Below are 22,186 nucleotides of genomic sequence, written 5' to 3'. Positions count from 1 at the left end.
AGTTCAGTTTTCGTTGCTTCCAGCTCTGCTGTAGTTGCTGTCAGTTTGTTTTCATTTATTGCAACCTTGATTTCATTTGCAGTCACCTTGTTTTCAGTTGCTGTCAGTTTGTTTTCAGTCGCTGTCAGTCTGAAGCTGATCTCTGAAATATCATAGAGGATGAAGTTCTTTGAAATAACACTGTTGAAAGTAGCATTTCACAACTTCTTCTTCATGATAATACTTTTCTGTGTGTTCCTGTTGATTTGACTACAATCCAACAGTCCTCTGTTGCAGGACTCAGTGAATTAAAATAGTTAAATTTTTGACAATTTCTGGAATCTAAACAACAAAGTGCCTAATAAAACTTCTGCACAGTACTGCACCTGATTTCTCCTTCTCAAGAACGGCCACTTTATCTTTCTGGGTTTGAAGTTCAGCCTTGGTAAACTTCAGTTCCACCTTCTGCTCCACCACCATGTCTCTCAGAGCTCTGAGCTCAGCCCAGATATCAGCGCTAACATTGTCAGCTCCTCCACTTTCTGCCTGAGCCCATGTCCCAGACAGACAGAGGAGCAACACCACCAGCACAGGACCCCCCATTGGAAAACCTCTAGAAACCCCTGCTAGGAAAATCAACTCAACAGGATTTAGTGTGGATGTAGCTACTCCCACTGATCACAGGAGCACAAACTCTGAAAGAAGGTGGCTGCTACTGACCATCCAGTATTTATGAAGGTAGACTGATGCAATGTCCACAGCTGTGGGCAAATGGCCTGATTCTCATTAGTATCATTATTTATCTTATTTAAACAGGTGATATCATGTTTATGGAGCTGGTCAGTGGCTGGACACTCAATGTGTTATGTAAAAGTTTTGTTTTTATAGAAAGGGACAAGTTAGAAATACCAAAATGTCATGAGAACCTGTCAAATTGCATCCTAAATATCAGTAATGATATCATAAAATCCTCATTTCTTTATTCTTAATGTGAAATCAACCCAGTAAAACAACTTTTCACTGGGCTACTGGTCAGTTGGGAGGACTTCTCTCCACTTTTTCTTTTTTTAATATTCACAGTAAAGGGCTCAAGATCATGCAAGTGTCTTTCCCATCATGTGTAATTCATTCAATTATTATTGATCTGCCTCAAACCCAAAGCAACAAAAACTCTTAACAATTTAAGAACACCAGTTTGAAGTTGAGTGTGTCAGTGAGAAGTTTGTACCAGAGGATGGCGCCATGGAGCTGTAACCTACAGTCTGGAGAGCAGCACTGAGCCATGGAGGAAACTGTAATAATGGCTGTTACTTAAGTTAAGACCAAGGATTCAGGAGTTTAAAATAGAAATCCTCCACTACATTCAAACATTACATGGTATGAAAGATGGAAAAGCTATAAAAACATTAGACATTTACAAATCACTAAATAAAACCTCTGTATGATTATGGGAAAAGATAACCCCTATTTTCAATTCATTTGTGTAAATAAATAGATACATATCTTGTTTGGGTTTTGGTGTCTTTGGGTATGTGTATAATTGGCTATAAAATAAAATCATTGCTACTCTTTCCATTTGGCCCTTAATAGCTTGTAAAAGTAAGTAGTGTTTGCATGGAGACAATATACCTTATCTTGTAAAAATCTGTAAATATTTCTAACGAACAGCTCTACTTTTGCTACTGTGGATTCTTTTTTTCTTTTTTTCTTTTTGCTTCATGAATCTACATGTGTGTTGATGTTATATGTGTAATTTTCATACAGTTAAATGGATAAATGATTTATGAAGGGGTTTTTTAGATGTTATTTATATGATTATTTATCTTATTATTACTTTTCCTTTCTCTTTCTCTCTCTTTTTCTTTTTTTCACTTTTCTTTTTATGTTATTTTTTTGGTAATTCATTTTTTTTCTAGTGTAACAATGGGTGGGGGGTGGGGGCCACACTGTATTACTGAAATGACATTAGGCTACCTATTATTATAATAGTAGTAGTAGTAGTAGTAGTAGGCTAGTAGTATTATGAGTGGACAAATAACAATATTACTTGCGACTGAACGTTGTTAAGGAAATTTGAGAAAAATATGTTAATGTGTGCTGATCATCCAGTATTTATGAAGGTAGACTGATGCAATGTCCACAGCTGTGGGCAAATGGCCTGATTCTCATTCATTTATCTTATTTAAACAGGCGATATCATGTTTATGCAACTGGTCAGTGGCTGTACTGAATTTGTGTTAGGTATGAGTTTTTTTTGTTGTCGTTTTGTTTTGTTTGTCTGCTCAGAGAAAGGGACAAGTTAGAAATGCCAAAATGTCATGAGAATGTGTCTGTTAAATTGCATCCTAAATATAATGATATCATAAAATCCTCATTTCTGTATTATTTATGTGAAATCAACCCAGTAAAACAACTTTTCACTTTTTTTTTTTTAATATTCACAGTCAAGGGCTCAAGATCATGCAAGTGTCTTTCCCATCATTTGTAATTCATTCAATTATTATTGATCTGCCTCAAACCCAAAGCAACAAAAACTCTTAACAATTTAAGAACACCAGTTTGAAGTTGAGTGTGTCAGTGAGAAGTTTGTACCAGAGGATGGCGCCATGGAGCTGTAACCTACAGTCTGGAGAGCAGCACTGAGCCATGGAGGAAACTGTAATAATGGCTGTGACTTAAGTTAAGACCAAGGATTCAGGAGTTTAAAATAGAAATCCTCCACTACATTCAAACATTACATGGTATGAAAGATGGAAAAGCTATAAAAACATTAGACATTTACAAATTAACTAAAAAAAAAAAACAACCTCTGTGTGATTATGGGAAAACATAACCCCTATTTTCAATTCAGTTGTGTATTTTGTTTGGGTTTTGGTTATGGAATGGTTTTGGTTATTGTTTCTTTGTATAATAGGCTATAAAATAAAATAATTGCTACTCTTTCCATACCTTTTTCCCTTAAAGCAGTACTAAAGAACTTTCAGTTTTGGTTGAGTTTGGCAGCGCCTGTGGACCAAAGCGGTAGGCTAGTGTTTTGCCTGAAGGAAGACTCCATTTCCCATGAACACTAGCATGAAGCCCTGTAAATATCCTGCATTGAAATTAACAGAAGACATCAAAACTAAGTTTCTGTTTCCAGTGGATCATTTCAAAGTGAAAACACAAACATAATCCATTGCTAAAGTGCCGTTTTGCCTGTTCCCTCCTTGTTGTGACTCGCAAAAGTGAGAGCAGGGTTCCTACCATGCTCCTCAAAGCTGCTTAGTGCCAGAGAAAGAGATACAGACCCCCTCAGGCCATGACAGAGGTGTCATTCAACTTGTTGTAAGTCGAAGTATCATCACAAAAGTTATGAAAATATTTCATGAAGTTTGAAAAGTTACTTAGTGCTGGTTTAATGCCATAGTGATAAAGTAGTGTTTGCATGGAGACAGTCTTCCTTAGCTTGTAGCTACGAACAGCTCTACTTTTGCTACTGGTAGCCTAATTCTTTTTCCTTTCTTTCTTTCTTTCTTTCTTTCTTTCTTTCTTTCTTTCTTTCTTTCTTTCTTTTTTGCTAGAGTAACAATGGGTGGGGGGTGGGGGCCACTTGTGTATTACTGAAATGACATTACCTAGTAGTAGTAGTAGTAGTAGTAGTAGGCTAGTAGTAGTAGGAGTTGACAAATAACAATAGGCTATTACTTGTGATTGAACATTATTAAGTAAATTTGAGGAAAAATATGTTAATGTGTAATTAAAATACACTTATTTCATACTTTTTTCTTTTATATTTTTACAATGATAATAATAAAAGTCGTTTTCCCCGCCGACGGAACCTTTGTGTTGCCATGGGAGCACGTCGGAACTCTTTATCCGTCGCACGCGCCACAGCAACGTCACCTCAAAGCTCAACAATGGCGGACAAAACGGTGCTGGGCCAAGGGTCGTCTTTCATGGACCCTGTTAAAGGACTCCTCCTCACTTATCTCATGCCAGAGTCCTGCTACGACGAGTTTTTCCTCGACTTCAACTTCCTGGACGGTGAGTGTGTGTTTTTGTTTCTATTTAGATGGAATAAAAATAAGAGGAAGAGGAGGAGAAGAGGCGAACGTCTTAAACTAGAGGCTTTTATTTTGTAGAGACAACGAGCTTTAATTCTTTACGTTATGTGTTTTATTATGTCGCTCTGTTATTCTGTGTTTAATGAGAGTTCATTCAAAAATGTGTAGGATTGATTCGGTTTAGACACACAGAGAGAAACAGGTAACGTTGGATAATCAGAGATCGATTAAATGATACCTGACTCCTACAAAATAAAAGACCGGAAGTATCGCTGTCAAACAGATTTAAGCAGGAAACGATGATTACAAAATCCTGGTTTGTTCAATTTCAAGGAAGTCTGAGGAGCAGTAGTTCCTTGTTTTACATTTCTGTACATGTCAGATGTCCAACCACTGAAGTTTTAAGTATTAGAATAAATTTAATATACTGTTATATAATAAATTAGTAAAATGAGTGGAGCAAGTTTTTACAAAAAAGTACAAAAAACTTGCTTTCACTGGCAGATTTTTCTACTTATTTCAATTGAAAATTTGTTTGAAACAAGTGAAAATGATCTAAAAACAATTTAAAATTTAGGTGATGAGTCTTATTTTAAGTGGAAAGAGTTTCGTTTTGACTAGAAATTAGACATTTTTACAAGAAATAAGACAAATATTCCTGGAAAGATTTTGAGTTTTTACAGTGTGATGCAGCTGTGGCTCAGTGGGACAGTGGGTCGTCCACCCACGTGGTTCGATTCCCCGGCTCCTTCAGTTCAGTTCACATTGTTAAAAGTGTCTGAACCCAGAAAACTGATCCTGATGCTTCAGTGAGTCTGTGAACGGGGGAAAAAAGTTCATTATGTGTGAAGAAAAGAAGCAGATTTCTACTTTAAATACGCAGCAGATGATCTGAACTGAGGGAGATTTTACATATTTCACTTAACAAGAAGCTGAAGATTTAATCTAAAATGTAAAACTCTCATTCATATTTTTCTCATTTTGACTAGAAAAAGATTTTTCACTATTTTCAGGACAGACAAACCAGACACACCAGGTTCTGTTTGTATTGTTAAACCTTTATTTTGTTAGTCAAAACAGACCAACACAGTATAATGTCCGTCAGTGTGAAGGTGGCTGAGAAAACCAACCTTTATTTTGAAAAGTGTCTATAATCAACCAGTAATGATTGATCACAACAAATCAAATACATGTGACACAGTAATGACACGTAAACGTCAGATATGGAGGAGAAAATTATGTTTTCTGCAGGATTTTCACCATATTTACAACACGTTCACTTCAACAGCTTTATTCTCCTTGTTTTGCATTTTAAATCTTAAGTAAATGTGCAGATATTTGTTAAATAAACCTTAATGATCTTATTGTAATAACCTGAGACGAGGCTTCGACCTTTAAACTGAACTGTGACGAGCTCATTGCTGTGATTACGAGGGTTAATGTGACGTAGGAACACAGAGTAGTAGTGTTAGAAAATATCTATTCACTGAAACATCCTAATATATTATGATTATTTTTTTGTGTGTTTTAACTTTTATTCATGTTGATATGTTTTTTTTTCTCCAGTGCCATGTCTGAAGATCGTTCTGAGCAAATGTCTGGGCATCGGCATCATCCTGGGATCAGTGATGGGTAAAGTAGCTCCGCTCTTCTCTCCTCTGTCTGTTTCATTTATCATTATACTGTATATTTTCATTTTTTCACAGTTTCTTATATAAATTAAAGTCCGATTGAATCTTTTTTTTTAGTTTTTTGACCATAAAAACACTCGGGTTGATCCAAATGATTTGAAGGACCAGATTTAATCTTGTTATAAGTCAGATTTTTTATGTAAAATGTGTTTTTTCTTCTTTTATATTTAAAAAACTAATGTGAAAACGTGTCCCTCCTCCTCCTCCTCCTCCTCTCCTCCTCTCCTCCTCTCCTCTTCTCCTCCTCCTCCTCCTCCTCCTCCTCCTCCTCCTGTTCCAGTCAAGCTGCCTCAGATCCTGAAGCTGATGGGAGCGAGGAGCGCTGAAGGTCTGAGCTTCAACTCGGTGCTGCTGGAGCTGCTGGCCATCACAGGCACCATGGCCTACAGCATCGCCAACAAGTTCCCCTTCAGGTGGACTCCTCTTCTCCTCCTCTACTCCTCCTCTTCTACTCCTCTTCTCCTCCTCTACTCCTCTACTACTCCTCCTCTACTCCTCTACTACTCCTCCTCTACTCCTCCTCTACTCCTCCTCTAATCCTCTACTCCTCCTCCTCTACTCCTCCTCTACTCCTCCTCCTTTACTCCTCCTCCTCTACTCCTCCTCTTCTCTACTCCTCTACTCCTCCTCTATTCCTCTACTCCCCCTCTCCTCTTCTACTCCTCTACTCCTCCTCTTCTCCTCTACTCCTCCTCTACTCCTCCTCTACTCTTCTACTCCTCTACTCCTCTTCTCCTCTACTCCTCCTCTACTCCTTCTCCTCTACTCCTCTTCCTCCTCTCCTCTCCTCTCCTCTCCTCTCCTCTCCTCCTCTACTCCTCCTCCTTTACTCCTCCTCTACTCCCCCTCCTCTACTACTCCTCTCCTCTTCTACTCCTCTACTCCTCTTCTACTCCTCTACTCCTCTACTCCTCTACTCCCCCTCCTCTACTACTCCTCTCCTCTTCTACTCCTCTACTCCTCTTCTACTCCTCTACTCCTCTACTCCTCTACTCCTCTTCTCCTCCTCTACTCCTCCTCCTCTACTCCTCTACTCCTCCTCCTCTACTCCTCTACTTCTCCTCCTCTACTCCTCCTCCTCTACTCCTCTACTCCTCCTCCTTTACTCCTCTACTCCTCCTCTACTCCTCCTACTCTACTCCACCTCTACTCCTCCTCCTCTTCTACTCCTCTACTCCTCCTCTACTCCTCCTCTACTCCTCTCCTCTCCTCTACTCTACTCCTCTACTCCTCCTCCTTTACTCCTCCTCCTCTACTCCTCCTCTTCTCTACTCCTCTACTCCTCCTCTACTCCTCCTCCTCCTCTACTCCTCCTCTACTCCTCCTCCTCCTCTACTCCACCTCTCTTCTACTCCTCCTCTACTCCTCTACTCCTCCTCTCTTCTACTTCTCCTCTACTCCTCCTCCTCTACTCCTCTTCTACTCCTCTTCTACTCCTCCTCCTCCTCCTCTACTCCTCCTCCACTTCTCTTCTCTTCTACTCCTCTACTCCTCCTCCTCTCCTCCTCCTCTTCTCTTCTCCTTCTCTCCTCTCCTCCTCCTCCTCTACCTCTCTTCTCTTCTCCTCCTCTACTCCTCCTCCTCTTCCTCTCCTCTCCTTCTCCTCTACTTCTTCTCCTCTCCTCTCATCTCCTCCCCTCCTCTCTCCTCTCCTCTCCTCTCCTCTTACTCTCCTCCTCTTCCTCTTCCTCTCCTCTCCTCTCCTCTCCTCTCCTCTCCTCTCCTCTCCTCTCCTCTCCTCTCCTCTCCTCTCCTCTCCTCTTACTCTCCTCCTCTTCCTCTTCCTCTCCTCTCCTCTCCTCTCCTCTCCTCTCCTCTCCTCTCCTCTCCTCTCTTTTCTTCTCCTCTCCTCTCCTCTCCCCTCCCCTCCCCTCCTCTCTCCTCCTCTCCTCTCCTCTCCTCCTCTCCTTGTTCCTCCTCTGACTCATTGATGAACGTGCTGCTGTTGTTTCCTCAGCGCGTGGGGAGAAGCTCTGTTCCTGATGCTGCAGACCGTCACCATCGGTTTCCTCATCCAGCGCTACGGAGGGAAGACCGGCCGAGGTGAGACGCCATGATACATCTATCTATCTATCTATCTATCTATCTATCTATCTATCTATCTATCTATCTATCTATCTATCTATCTATCTATCTATCTATCTATCTATCTATCTATCAATCAATTAGTGATGGGGATCAATATTAACTGGCCACTGAAGCAAACACACAGATCAGTTCAGTTCCAGCCAAGATGACAACAAAGATAAATTCACTTGTAGAATGTATTTGCAAACCATTTATTCTGAATGATGTTCCAGGGTTTCTACACAAAACAACATTTAACTTGTTACTGTAACTCATTTTAATATCTGATTTTTTTTTAAATTTGTTTAATGTGTTCATATGTTTTGGCATATTTGTAGAAAATTCACTTTGTACATTGTTAAAATGTCTGATTTACAAATTATTAATTTGGGAAAAAAATAATAGATAGATGGAAGGTAGTGGAAGAATTTAAAGCTGTTTTTGTCTTTTATTTTATTTTCCTTTCTTTTCTTTTCCTTTCTTTTTGTTATCTTTTATTTTATTTTCCTTTCTTTTATGTTACTTTCCTTTCTTTTCTTTTCTTTTTGTTATCTTTCCTTTTCTTTTCCTTTCTTTTTGTTTTCTTTTCCTTACTCTCTTTTCTTTTTGTTATCTTTTATTTTATTTTACTTCCTTTTCCTTTCTTTTTTATCTTTTCTTTTCTTTTCTCTGGGTCTCCCTTTAGTTTGCAGAGTGTAATTCCCTTTCACAGTGCTCTCTCCATACATTTGTGCAGTACATACTTTATCACCGGACCAGCAGGGGGCGCTGTGTCAATGACAGAAGACGTTCTCAGTCTTTACTGTCAATGAGAAGTCAACGTGACTTAGAAACGTTTCAATCACACTGAGTGGAGAGAAAGTTACAAGAGTGAGTCAAACTGAACTGCAGAGGGTTTTAGAAACCACCAAACGTCTCAAGGTCAAATAGTTTGGTGTTTAATGCAAAAAAGATTTAAAGATAGAAAAAAATCCTTTCCTAGAAATGGTGGCCAACTAAATTTTTCAAGTTTATGAAAGTGTTAAATTATAAAACGAGGTCGTAGAGATTTGGGAGTTTGACTTTTATTTTGAAGAGTCGGCGGTGTGTGTCCCTCTGCCCCCAGGTCTCCTCTTCCTGGTCGTCTACTTCTCCGTCCTCGGCCTCGTCCTCTCTCCTCTCACTCCCACGGCCGTGGTCACGTCCATGCAGGCGTCCAACATGCCCGCCATCATCATCGGCCGGGTAGGAAGTGACATCACACACACACAGAGCAGCGTTTCACTCATTGTTGCCCAGTTGTGTGTGTTAATGTGTGTTTTAACCTGTGTGTGTGTGTGTGTGTCAGTTGATCCAGGCGGCCACCAACTACAGTAACGGACACACCGGTCAGCTGTCGGCCATCTCCGTCTTCCTGCTGTTCGCCGGCTCGCTCGCCCGCATCTTCACCTCGCTACAGGTGAGTCAGGGCGAGACGCCGACACGACAGCCAGCCAATCAGAGAGCAGAACCAGCTCCTCTGTCTGGTTTAATGAAGTTCAACACGGTGAAACATGTTACAGATTCTACAGGAGACACATTAAAAACATAAGACATGAAGAAATAAAACATCAAATTAACAAAACAGAGTAAAAAAGAAGATAAATATTATTTATATATGTAACAAATTTGTATTTTTGAGTCTTTTATTCACATTTATGTCACTAATATACACAGTATATACGTATGTGTCATATAGATTGAACCAATAGAAATCTCATATATATGTAGTTTATACATGTGTATGATTATATTGTACATAGATAGATAGATAGATAGATAGATAGATAGATAGATAGATAGATAGATAGACAGATATGCATATCCACATCAAAACCCATTGATACATAAATATTAAAAGACACATCATAAATTGATGATTAATGAAAGTTTATTTGAACACAGAATAAAAGAAAAACAAAATTAAAATAAAAAAAACCCAATAAATGCAAGACAAAAACGCAAAATAAAACGTATTTATGTTCAAGTTTATTAAATCCTGCCCCTTCTCACTATGTTAATTCAATATATATACTATAATAAGTTATAAATTGATAAGAAAAACGTGTATAAACATGATAAATATGCATATACAGTAGATATTAAATATATTTGATTACAACATATAATGTCATATAAGATTGATTTATGTAGATATTTTCACACATCTACTCACACAAACTATAATCATCATATCTTCAAACATCGTAAATGTCAATTATTAGATTTCTATATGGATAAATAATGATTTGAACATCATTCCAGATGTTGCCTGACTCGATCGTGTTACATTCGTGTGCTCTGTCCCGTCGCAGGAAACCGGAGACACTCTGATGGCGCTCACCTACGTCATCTCGTCGGCCTGTAACGGCGTCATCGCGCTGCAGGTGCTCTACTACTGGAACAGCTCCCCGGAGCGCAAGAAGAAGAAGAAGAAGAAGAGAGAGTAGAAGAGGTAGAAGAGGAGGAAGAAGGAGAAGGAGGAGAAGAGACATGAGAGACGTGTCTGTGAAACGGGACAGAACAGTTTGACACTTTAGATTCTTGAACGTCGGCGCCACGAGGAGAAAAACCTGATGAAACCTGCTGGATCCTCTCACATTCCTCCTCCTCCTGCAGCTTCCCTCCGTCGTCATCCAGATGTGCTCACACAGATGTGACCGGCAGTTTAGTGCACTTTGTTCATTAATTTCTTTGTCTTTCTTTCTTTCTTGTTTTCTTTCTTTCTTTCACTTTGAGGCCAAAACGATCTGTTGTTGTTGTAAAACCGATTTGAAAACCATGAATGAATGATTGATAAACTCCCCGTCTCTAACCACTCCACCGCACATCTGGACAGTACGAAGCTCACACACACACACACACACACACATCTGTGCAGGCCAGAGGTTTGTCTTTGTTTTCTGAATGTGTTTTTCTATGTGTTTTGAGCTCTCAGGGCCACCGTACTGTTCACACCTGTAAACAGCTGCAGCGACATCGGGCAGGTGCAGCGTTTAGAGACCGGTGACTCATTTACATACAGATGAAATCGATGCATGTTTTTATGTCGGAGCCGTAGCTGGTTTCCTATTGGATCGTTTTCAGAGCTGCGTCGTAAAAAACATGAGATAATAAAACCGCCAAATTATTCACACCAAACTTCATTCACAAATTTTACAATCTTGATAAATAATACGAAAAAAGAAAAAGTGACTCACTTTTATTTAATCAAAAACTATTTCACAAAATCAAGCTGTAATATGTGCTGTTGGTTTTCCTACTGTTTAGTTTAGTCGCCATGACGTCAGTGAGATGAAACAGGAAGTGATCGAGCTGCCGTCGCGTTGAAATAAATCAGCCTGTGAACTAACCGTGGTGCGTTCGAGGTCCGACGCCGCTGAAAACTGAACCAGTTCTAAAAGACGAGTGGGAGTTTTTGGAAAAAAAAAAGAAAAGTATGGAAGTTTTTCTGTGCCATCTGAGTTTGAATATGAATTTCTAAGACTGAATTTTTTTTAGCATCAAAATCAGACTTTGAATTTTAAAAACCATCAAATTTCTAACACTGAATTTTTTTTTGCCTCTTGATTTTTTTTAAATGTTGAAATAAATTCAGTGTAAAGAAAATCAATGTCTCAAAATATTCTGTTTTTCAAAATTCGACATGTAAAAAAAAATTCAACATAAAAAAATCAGTATAAAAAAAATCAGTTTCTAAAAAAAATTCTATTAATTAGAAAAGACTTTCTTTTTTAAATTTATTTTTGTTTGTTTGTTTTTAAATCAACCTAAAATACACTTATAAATCGATCAATTAAAATCGATCAATCATATTCAGGTCTCTCCACATTTGGCACAAACGTTCACATGGTCAATGGTTACAGTGACTCAGCAGTTATGACATCATTTCTTACTGGTTAGTTAACATGTTTTATAACTGGTTTAAACTGGGATGTAACACGACGGCAGCAGACAACGGGTTTTACAAATTATAAATTAGGTTTATTGATTGATTGATTGATTGATTGATTGATTATTAGAAAACTCCTCCTGTTGCCGTAGAACCCGTTTATCCTGAAACGACTCCCAGTGAGTCAGACCAACTAGACTCATGTTGTGAATATTCATCTTAATATGGCAGGATGATGATGATGATGATTCTCCGAGGACCAAATCAATCAATCAATCAATCAATCAATCAATCAATGTCCCAATCACAGGCCTGTTGTCAGGGTTACAGTTCTTCTTGTTTCCTACACCAGAGTACTTTTTGTTTAAGCAAAGGGACCAAACCACACACACACCTGGAATAAAACTGAAGATTGCACTTCCTGTTGGAGCTGTTTCACAATAAGAGCCTTTCACCTAAATTTTATTTTAAAAAGTAAAGGTACTGTAGTTTCTTTTGTTTTGTTTTTGTTTTTCTGTCACGATGTTTAAATGATTTTCTTGCTGCAGTGACATTGAAGGAAAACGAGTTTCATTGTGTTTAAATCAACAGTCCAGTGTATGAACGAGTGGCTGAGGTCGAAATAATTAAAGTGTTGGAATAAGGAAACAAAAACAAGTGTGAAACTTTGGTGTTTCATTCATTCACCATCTTGTTTCGTTTCACAGAGCAGGACTACGGCCGATCCCCTCTGACCCTGGGTGAGGGTGGAGCTCCTTCAGCCACCTGTACCAACACACGAGTGCATGAGTCATTCAGACCTGTTGTACAGGTACAGACAGTTTGTCTCCGTCCACGGGGCGGGAACATCGATCAACCTGAAACTCACAACACAAACACAACACTTCAATCTGGATGAATATGATGTTGATTTAAAAAAAAAAACACAAAAAAAACGCCCACCCCATGGTTTTCCTCAAATTAAAGCAGATATCAGCTTCACGGCCGTTTCGGCTAATGCTGCGTTCAAGGCAGGCTTTTGAAACCGTAAGTTACAGCTTCAAGTCACAACTACGACTTGGTAGCGTTCCAGGTAACCCGTAGCTCGTGTTTTTACCATCCTGTTGTCTGTGAAAGTTCCCTATAACGGCCACTCGTAACTTCCGACCCGTGAACTCGTACCAGATCGAACTGGTATGACTTCACAGGAAGGAAAAACACAAAGTACGAGTTTCTTTGAACGCACCATGAGTTAGCAGCCCCCGCCCTTGTCAGGCATCAATTGGTCCTCGTGCTACGTCACCACATTCACGCGCATCCCTTGGCTGCACACACAGCCCTTCATGCCGTTCTCTCTCCTCATTGGATAACACTTGTATCCCACAAGGAAAATTTTCTCCTCGGGTTACAGCAGAGCAGAGTGACGGAGAGACTCGTGTTTAGGCTGAAACACTTCATGTAAGTGATTGCTGACGGAAAATAGGACTATTTAGGACTTATATTAACAAAAACATTCCACTGATATCTGCTTTAAAGCTCCAATAAAGGTAGATGTTTGTGTTAAAGCTCCATACAGTATAAAGGTAGATGTTTCTATTAAAGCTCCTTCAAAATAAAGGTAGATGTTTCCATTAAAGCTCCTTCAGAATAAAGGTAGATGTTTGTATTAAAGCTCCTTCAAAATAAAGGTAGATGTTTCTATTAAAGCTCCTTTAAAATAAATGTAGATGTTTCCATTAAAGCTCCATACAGTATAAAGGTAGATGTTCATATTAAAGCTCCTTCAAAATAAAGGTAGATGTTTGTATTCAATTTCTTTCAAAATAAAGGTAGATGTTTGTGTTAAAGCTCCTTCAAAATAAAGGTAGATGTTTGTATTAAAGCTCCTTCAAAATAAAGGTAGATGTTTCCATTAAAGCTCCATACAGTATAAAGGTAGATGTTTGTGTTAAAGCTCCATACAGTATAAAGGTAGATGTTTCTATTAAAGCTCCATACAGTATAAAGGTAGATGTTTGTGTTAAAGCTCCATACAGTATAAAGGTAGAGGTCCATGTGTAGTGTGATTATAAAGCAGCTCTAGGTTCTATATTAATACTGTGAAAGTATCAAAGCCTCAGTCCACAGAGAAATGCACACAGCCTGTATTCAGAAACTGAGCCTTAAAACCAGCCGTCAGGACTTCCTGTCACTTTGTGATGTCATAATGAAGCAGTCACCCAAAGCCCCGCCCACCACTTGCACCCACCACCAAACACTTACTGCAGGATTTTGGTTTCTCTGAGTGTTTTATTCTGAAATCTGTTCTATTTTTACTACTTGTACCACCCCTCCCCCCTCCTTAACATTTTCTTTATATATATGATGTTTATGTTTTTACTCTATATATGTACGTGTATTACATTTGTGTATGGGAGCCCCGGAGCCTTTAAACCCAGTGTGTGTGCGATACTCAATGTTATTTCCTGTCGTTGTAGATCCTCTGATAATCACACTGACATGTTTGCCTCTCTCATCATGAACCATGGTGACCTCCACCCCCCACCACCACCTGACTGGAGGGTGGGTGGGGTTTTCAGATGGTCTGAGGAGATGAGGACGGCGGGCGGCCTGTTGATGACTCTGATAGGAACAGCCCACACATAAAAGAGAGATCGCAGGTACGATAGCGACTCCCAGGCTCGATGATCGGAGCTGAGACAAACAACAGTAGGTTTCACAGTCGCTGCTCACACATCAAGAGTCTGAACAAGTCCTCACCCCTTCGCCCCCCCATGATCTGGAAGTATGACAACCTCTCCTCCGCTGTTTAGTCATTCACACAGCTCAATCGCACCGTTGTTTTTGTTTTATCAACATCTGCTCATTCACTCACCTTCAGAAACTTGCAAGAGAAATCAGAGTCCAACAGTTCTAGTGACGTTTTGTTGGTTGATATTGTAGATACCTCCAGGAGCAAGACCAGGTCATCTGTTCTTATCATTTAGATCAGGGGTTCTCAACTAGTCTCACTCTGGGACCCACATTTTCTCATGGTCATTAAGTCGCAACCCACTTTTATAGAATTCAAACCAAGATTTTTTTTTTAAGCCTGTAAAAACTCATTTTGCTCTTTATTGAGCAAAGTGCATTTCAGAGCACATGAATGAAACTGAGGAGGACCATGACAACTGCATGTACAGAAGTGAATAAAAAAATATCAAACTGCACAAAATGGAGACCAACAAAACAATATATTTGACATCTAACGCATCTCTGCATTCAGAGCATATTCACTAAAGTGAATAAATATCAAATTGCACAAAATAAAGACCCACAAAACAAAACAAGATTCACTCCATTCAGGCCACATTAATAAGAAAATGATATCTTTGCATTCAGAGCAAATAATAAGAAAGTTACAACTGCATGTGTTCACGTGACGCGTGCCTTTCAATATAAGTTATTTTTCAAAATAAAAGACATGTCCAACATCAGATTTGCATTAAATATTATTTACTTTTTTGACCAGCTGTCCGCGACCCATCCAGAACGGGTCCACGGCCCACTTTTGGGTCCCGACCCACCAGTTGAGAACCACTGATTTAGATCAATACATCTGTCAATTAGCAGGGTCAGGCAGCGGGATAACGACCCTACGGCTTCAGACCGAGAAGATCCACCTTCTGGAGTCTAGTAAAGATCTGATCAGAAGCTACTGGAGGAGGAGATGAGTTCAGGTTAGTTAGTTCAAGTTATTGAATGGACGTCGTTTAATGAAATTAGAGGGAGATCAGATCAGATCAGATCAGATCGGATTTCATGACCAGTTCAACCACGTTGTTCCACGGGATTAACACATTTTTCCCCCAAAAAAGAAAAAGTGCAGAACTTTACTCAGGTTTCTGAACCAAGTCTCATCTTTCATTTCCTTCTTCCCGTTGTATCTACCAGAGGTTCAACGATTCAACCTGTTTTCATTACATCTTGAAAACTCTAAAAACTGTCAAATTTAACCCTTTACCTACTGCAATAGCGCTGGTGCTATATGTTTGTTGTGCAGAGTATTATTACCATAACTCTGTCATAGTTTGTCCAATCAGAAAAAAAAAATATATAATATGAAGTGGAGAAGTGAAAGATCCCATGGTGTTTTTTGGGGAAAATTGAGCGAGAGAGAGTGTGTGTGTCTTTTATATTTTTTCTATATAGTTTGGTTGGTCAAATCAATGTCAAATCAAAACTTCATGTGCAGTAAGAGTATTTCTCCTCACTAAAGCCCTAAAAAGATCAAGTTTGTTTTTGTGTTTTTCTTTATTTTGTGTAATAATAATTTGCCAGGTGCTCCAAATTCAAGTTTAAATACTTGTGGAAAAAGGGGGGCAAAGGATTCAGAAATAGGGCATTTCTGACCATTTTATAGCCATAATAACAACTATATAATGTCCAAATGGCCATTTTTAGCCTCCGTATGTAAAGGGTAAACAGTGTTGGGAGGGTTACATTTAAAATGTATTCCCCTACAGATTACTGATTACATGTCCCAAAATGTAATCTGTAATGTAATTAGATTACTCAAGTAAAGTAATGTAACTTCATTACTTTCTGGATTACTTTTAGATTACTTTAAAATCGCCTGCCTAAGCGCCTTTGACTGGGACACTGAATTTGCTTTGAATGATCTTACACATGATCTTACTGTAGGCTACCGTGGCTTTAAACAAAAGCATAGGCTACATGTGTTTGAATTTGTCAAACCACAGTTTAATTTGTTATTGATCATCCAGCCACATTTAAATGTTTTTTTTTATCGCCAAACACATTGAATTAGTGGGCTTAGGCTATATTAAAACTGAGCAGCTTTCTCTGCTCTACAGTTCAGACTACAGCCTCTGAACCTGCTACTCATGCAGAATACCCTAAAAAAAACATGTTTTTTAAAATAGGTTTTGTTTGTGAGTGTAGAAGCACGGGCGATTTTAGAAAATTTTGGGGGGCCCGTACAGCGGGGGGCCCCTGTCGTGCCAAGGTGGTCTAGCTTGCAAGCAAAAAGACATACAATGTCTAGACATCCAGAGGTCATACAGACTGCAAAATAAACCCCAATTACACAAAGTACTTGTGTAGTGTGTGTGTAGTTGTATTCTTTGCCACTTACATAAGTGCATATCAAACTGACGCCAGCTGACACCACAGCACCTCTGCTCTGCCAATCTTGCTTAACATTAAAGCAGAAGTAAGTGATATTTGTGTTAATATAAGTCTTAAATAGTTATATCTTCCGACAGCAATCACTTACATAGAGTGTTTGGACTGAATCACGGGTCTCTCAGTCACTCTGCTCTGCTCTGAGCCGAAGAGAAAACTTTTATCGTATCCTACAGTTTTTATCCAATGAGGAGAGAGAACGGCATGCAGGGCTGTGTGTGCAGCCAAGGGACGCCGTGAATGTGGCGACGTAGGGACGAGGACTGTTATGGTGCGTTCAAGGAAACTCGTATTTTTCCGACCGTGAAGTGGTACCAGTTCGATCTGGTACGAGTTCACCGGTCGGAAGTTACGAGTGGCCGTTATAGTGACTTTCACCGGTAAAACAGGTCGGAAAAACACGAGTGGGTTGCCTGGAACGCTACAAAGTCGTAAGTTGTGACTTGAAGCTGTAATTTACGATTTCAAAAGCCTGCCTGGAACGCAGCATTAGCGAAAACGACCGGACCACTTACTTCTGCTTTAAATTTTTATAAGATTAGAAAACCCTCATATAGATATAAATAACAATCAAGCTACATTAGCAGAGCAGAATCAGAATGTACTTATTATCTTTTAAAACCTACAATAAAAACAAGCAAATAGAAGGGATATGCCTCTGTTTTGGACATATAGCCCCATTTCTCACAACCGGAGCATGTATCTGAAGCATACAGACCATAATTTCACCGATCCATCAAGTATCAACTATCCATCCTCTGCTTCAACTCTTTCAGGCCACACTGTCTTCTTCCACCACATCTGCCCTATTCTCATCTGTCTGTCAGATATTACTTGAGCTTCACAGAGCTGATGTGTCCTGAGATTTTCAGCCTAGAATTAGCCTATCTTTCACAGCAGGCAGACGCGCGCACGCACGCACGCACGCACACACGCACACACACACACACACACCTGTTACTCTGCTGTCTCTCTCCTCTGCTCTCTGGTCTGGTCTGCCTGGTTCTTTTGGGCTAGGTGATGGACGGTCCAACCCGACCGGACGCGCTGGTTTGACCCTGGTTCGTGCCGAAAATCTGACTCGTCAGGCCGGGCTGGGCCTCGGGCGTCATCTCCTTTTTTATTTTTTTATTTTGGCCGGCCTCGCCTCGTAATAATTAATGCTCGTGTGTCGGTCCGTGTCGGGTCCGGGCTTCAACAGCTGCGGGTCGGATCTGTTACAGCTTGATGAGCAGGGCGAGTGTGACACAAAAACTGTAGGCCTACTTAGGCCTTTTACAGTCTATGACTTAGGCCTACTGTAAACTTACGTCTCTGCTGAAGTCGGTGTGGTTTTGGAAACAGCGTGACTGACGTTGCTGTTAAACATGCAGCTCATCATAAACACATGACAGTCCAGGATCCTTTTAAAAAACATCATCCTGTCGCAGTTCATTCATGTTGTTTACCAGAGACCGGACATTGAAGAGGAATATGCTGGGCATCCCGATAGCGCCACTACCAAAATGAAGCCAACTTCACCAGTGACGGCCGACGAGTTACTCTGTTTTGTCCGTCCCTCTCCCTTATAACTTCGCCACAGTGCAACAAGCGTCCGTCAGTGCAACCTGCGTGTGCGGTAGGCTAAAGTAATCCAAGTAATCCTTTTAAAAAAAAGAAAGTAACTGTAATCAGAATACATCAATTTAAACTGTAACTATAACGGAATACAGTTACTCATATTTTGTATTTTAATTACGTAACGCCGTTACATGTAATCCGTTACTCCCCAACCCTGAGGGTAAATGACCATTTGTTGAAACCTGTCCTGTTTTGGCATCAGATGTCCATAAATACGAATAGGACTCTTGATCAATCAGGTTTTGGAGTCCTCAGAACCTCCTCTGTTCAGCATCTACATGTTTGGAAACGTCGTCAACACCTCTACGCCGACGATTCACCGCTTTACGACACATTACAGAGCAGGAGTTTCCTTCAGTCTCCTGGACTGGATTGGACGGTAAAAGCTAAAAGAAAGTTGTTTTTTAATTTCCTTTCACCTGGGCCCTCTAACTCTCTGACCTTCATTAACTCACCTGCAGATCATCTGAAACACACCGACCTCCAGTTTGAAACCTTGCTCTTTGTGTTTTTTGAGGCTCTAAATGTTTTGGACCAGGTTTCTATGTTTCTTGTCGCACACATGACACAGTTTAACTCATATGTGTAAAAGGATAAAAATGAATTGATTGAATATTCAAAAAGTCAAAGGTCAACTTCACTGTGACATCAAACATAGTAAGGGAATTTAAATATGTGGTCTGGATTTAACCCTTTATCGGTGACCAAAACTGCAATTTATTTGTGACAGATTAAACAAATGATTTAAGTTTAAGATAGGTACTTTAGAGTTAAGTATTTTTTATTTATTTTTGTATTTTTCTCACATTTGTATGTATTGAATATTGTTCTTTTGATCTTATTTGTGTATTTTTTTTTTTTACTTTTATTCTCACATATAGACACCTTTTTGAAAATGTATTACCTTTGAAGGGCGAAAAACCTTTCACTGACTTTGATTTGCTGCGGGGGAAAAAACGAATAAAAATGTCGAAACAAACAGAATAAAACTCTTCAAATATCCTTAAAGTTTCTAATTATATTTTAATAATATCCAAGTATTTTAAGGAGAAACACCACATTAGCTTCAGTTTTTAGCGAGGTGTTTGTGATGAAGTGTAACCCAGGTGAACTTTGTGAACGGGACATGAAACGAGCCGATGATCTCTGTGTTTTCTCAGTGACTGTAGGTGGCAAGTATTTGATTTTGATGTGAAGTGTGTGTTGTGTGTGTTGTGTGTGTGTGTGTGTGTTTGTTTGTGGTGTGGCGGTGGTGTTGGCGTGTCGGGACAGGGCGAGGGCGGCAGCAGCAGCAGTGGAGCAGCTCGGCCTCATCAGCAGCTATGGAAAGAGCATGGACCTCCCAAGAAGAGAAGCAGCAGGTGACCGGGCCTCAGAAACACACCAATCTGTACCATCTCTCCGCTCCAACCATCAGATATGAAGCAGCCTCAGGCTATTCAGACCTCAACCCACCCCCCACCCCCCCACTCCACTCCACTCCCCCCACCTCAAACCCTCCTCTACCCCTCCACCCCCTCCTCCTCCTCCTCCAACCTCCTCCACCTCCTCTCTACACCACCTCTCTCATTAAAAGCAGTTTCCCTTTTCTTTTCTTCTGCGTGAGATCCTGTTGTTGATCGCTGCCCCGTCCCCCCCTTGTCCCCCCACCCCCCATCCCCCTCCGACCCCCCCGTCCCCTCCCTGAACTCTGCAGGTGATGTAACACACCGTCGGTCATCATCACACACACACACACACACACACACTTGTAGAGCGGTAAACAAGCGTGAGACTAAAAACTGTTGTTGTTGCTGCAGCGTTTTCACGGTGTTTCACCTGTGGACTCGCCTGTGACACGACATCATCCTGTTTGATTAGAGCCGGTGGCAGCTGGTTTAACATCTGGATTACGTGTCGGCTACTGGTTTTGACACATCTGGACATGATCTTACTTTAATATGATTAACTTCTGATCTGCACGAAGGAGAGCTTCTTTGTTGTGTCATACACCTCACGTCTATTGCTTCATTTACATATGCAATTGTAATATATGTGTGTAAGAAACTGATATATCCTAATTAGAAATGGGAACAATTTTATACAGTGACATGTACATTGTTGCCCATAAAGTTGGAATAATTTTGTTTTCAGACAAATTCCTTCCTTATTTCTTTTATAAAGGTTAATTGTGGTTTAATTTCCACAGTGATGTGTTTGGAAGAGATTGATCGATAAAGTTTTGAGACAGATATACACTTTCATTTATCTAGAATATATCACATTGTCACAATCATTTCATGAGAGGAGGTAAAACATATATTTTATTCCAACTTTATGGGCAAACGTGTATCCAGAGCTTATAAACATGTATGTTTTTGTGTATATAATAGGCTACATACTTTTTAACAAATATGTCATAGTTATATGTATATTTATACGTAATAGCACATGTAGTTTTCATAAATGCACAATATGTAACACATACATGGAGTCTATTATTCATATATGTATATATTTCACTGACTACATATGAGTTGCATAGATTTTACCTATGTAATATGTATTTTATTCATATCAAAATACATGTTATACACCTATATTATACTGTAAATATGAAAACATGTAAAGAAAAACAGAACAAAACATATATAAGCCTCTATGGTTTATATGATGTTTTGATTTGTTTGCATAGTGTTCAAATATATGATTGCAAAATGTGAAAATTCATGTAGATATTTTCTTACACATTTTTCTATAGGTATATCATATATGTTATTAAATGATATCCTGCAGTGGATGTATATATGTGATAATAATATATATGTGACATATATGATGACATTTTCCTTATATGACCATATATGTCATATACATTGCTAAAAGTTGGAATAAAATATATTTTATTTTATTTTACTTAACTTACTTAACTTAAAACTTAACTGATCAATCTCTTCCAAACATATAACTGTGGGAATTAAACCACAATTAACCTTTGCAAACTGTGTTATTGAGGCTTAAATAAAAGTATCCCAACATTACAGTATGTGCAACAGTGTATCACATTCACAGATATTATCCTGTTGTCTCAAAAACCACTAGAGGGAGTGAGGAAATACCACAACAACAACAAACAGAGGATAAAGATGTTTCCCACAGTGTCTAAACCCTCACCTCACCAGGTAAGAGGAGAAACCCCCTCCTCCTCCTCCTCCTCCTGCTCCTCCTCCCACCTCCTCTAATGGACTGTGTAGGATGTAACTTCTCCTGTTTTCAGACAAAACAAAGATCGGTATCTGAGTCTTATCGTGGCTCAGAAATGCAGCAGATCTCGTGTTCAGGATGACGTCGTCGTCGATCACAGCTGAAGTGGCAGAGCTGCCGTGACGGGACCCGCCCACCACACCCATTCACCCAGAAACAGCCCCGAGGCCTCACCTGTGGAGCAGGTGAGACTCTGACCTGAGGCTCAGACAGTGATACTTTAATCCCTTTTTATTAACAGGGTTACATAAAATCAGATTAACTGACTCTTGAGTTTCCAGAAGCTTTGATTTGTCCTTTTGTTTTAGTAGAAGTAGAAGTAGGAGCGGGTTCAGTGATGAAGAACCAGTGAGGCGACACAAAGGTGAGACGGCGGCTTCACCACAGGTGTTTTCAAACTGGTTTTTGACACGAGGAGATGAACTGGTTTGATAAAAAAAATACATCGAGATCCTGGTTCAAAGAGC

The 22,186-nt window shown here is 39.7% G+C and overlaps 2 protein-coding genes across 2 annotated transcripts in view; both read left to right on the top strand.

The window, feature by feature from the left end:
- Positions 1-22,186, top strand: part of sh3tc1 (SH3 domain and tetratricopeptide repeats 1) — a 207,336-nt gene that overhangs the window by 158,677 nt on the left and 26,473 nt on the right. The window lies entirely within an intron of this gene.
- On the top strand, positions 3,867-11,235 carry mpdu1b (mannose-P-dolichol utilization defect 1b). Its single transcript, XM_083992846.1, has 7 exons — positions 3,867-4,002; positions 5,589-5,654; positions 5,994-6,126; positions 7,671-7,756; positions 8,886-9,004; positions 9,108-9,218; positions 10,114-11,235. Exons 1-7 carry the CDS (start codon positions 3,876-3,878, stop codon positions 10,246-10,248), a joined length of 777 nt encoding a protein of 258 aa, XP_083848972.1. The 5' UTR covers positions 3,867-3,875; the 3' UTR covers positions 10,249-11,235.

Source organism: Trachurus trachurus, assembly GCF_905171665.1.
Source record: "Trachurus trachurus genome assembly, chromosome: 18".
In the NCBI taxonomy this organism is placed as follows: Eukaryota; Metazoa; Chordata; class Actinopteri; order Carangiformes; family Carangidae; genus Trachurus; species Trachurus trachurus.
This window is presented reverse-complemented; position numbering and strand designations above follow the sequence as displayed.

Excerpts from the sequence above, each read along its gene's own strand:
- mpdu1b (XM_083992846.1), top strand. The coding sequence starts at position 3,876 with ATGGCGGACAAAACGGTGCTGGGCCAAGGGTCGTCTTTCATGGACCCT. Across the intron at positions 4,003-5,588 it reads CGACTTCAACTTCCTGGACG|TGCCATGTCTGAAGATCGTT; the intron begins GTGAGTGTGTGT and ends TTTTTTCTCCAG. Across the intron at positions 6,127-7,670 it reads GCCAACAAGTTCCCCTTCAG|CGCGTGGGGAGAAGCTCTGT; the intron begins GTGGACTCCTCT and ends TTGTTTCCTCAG.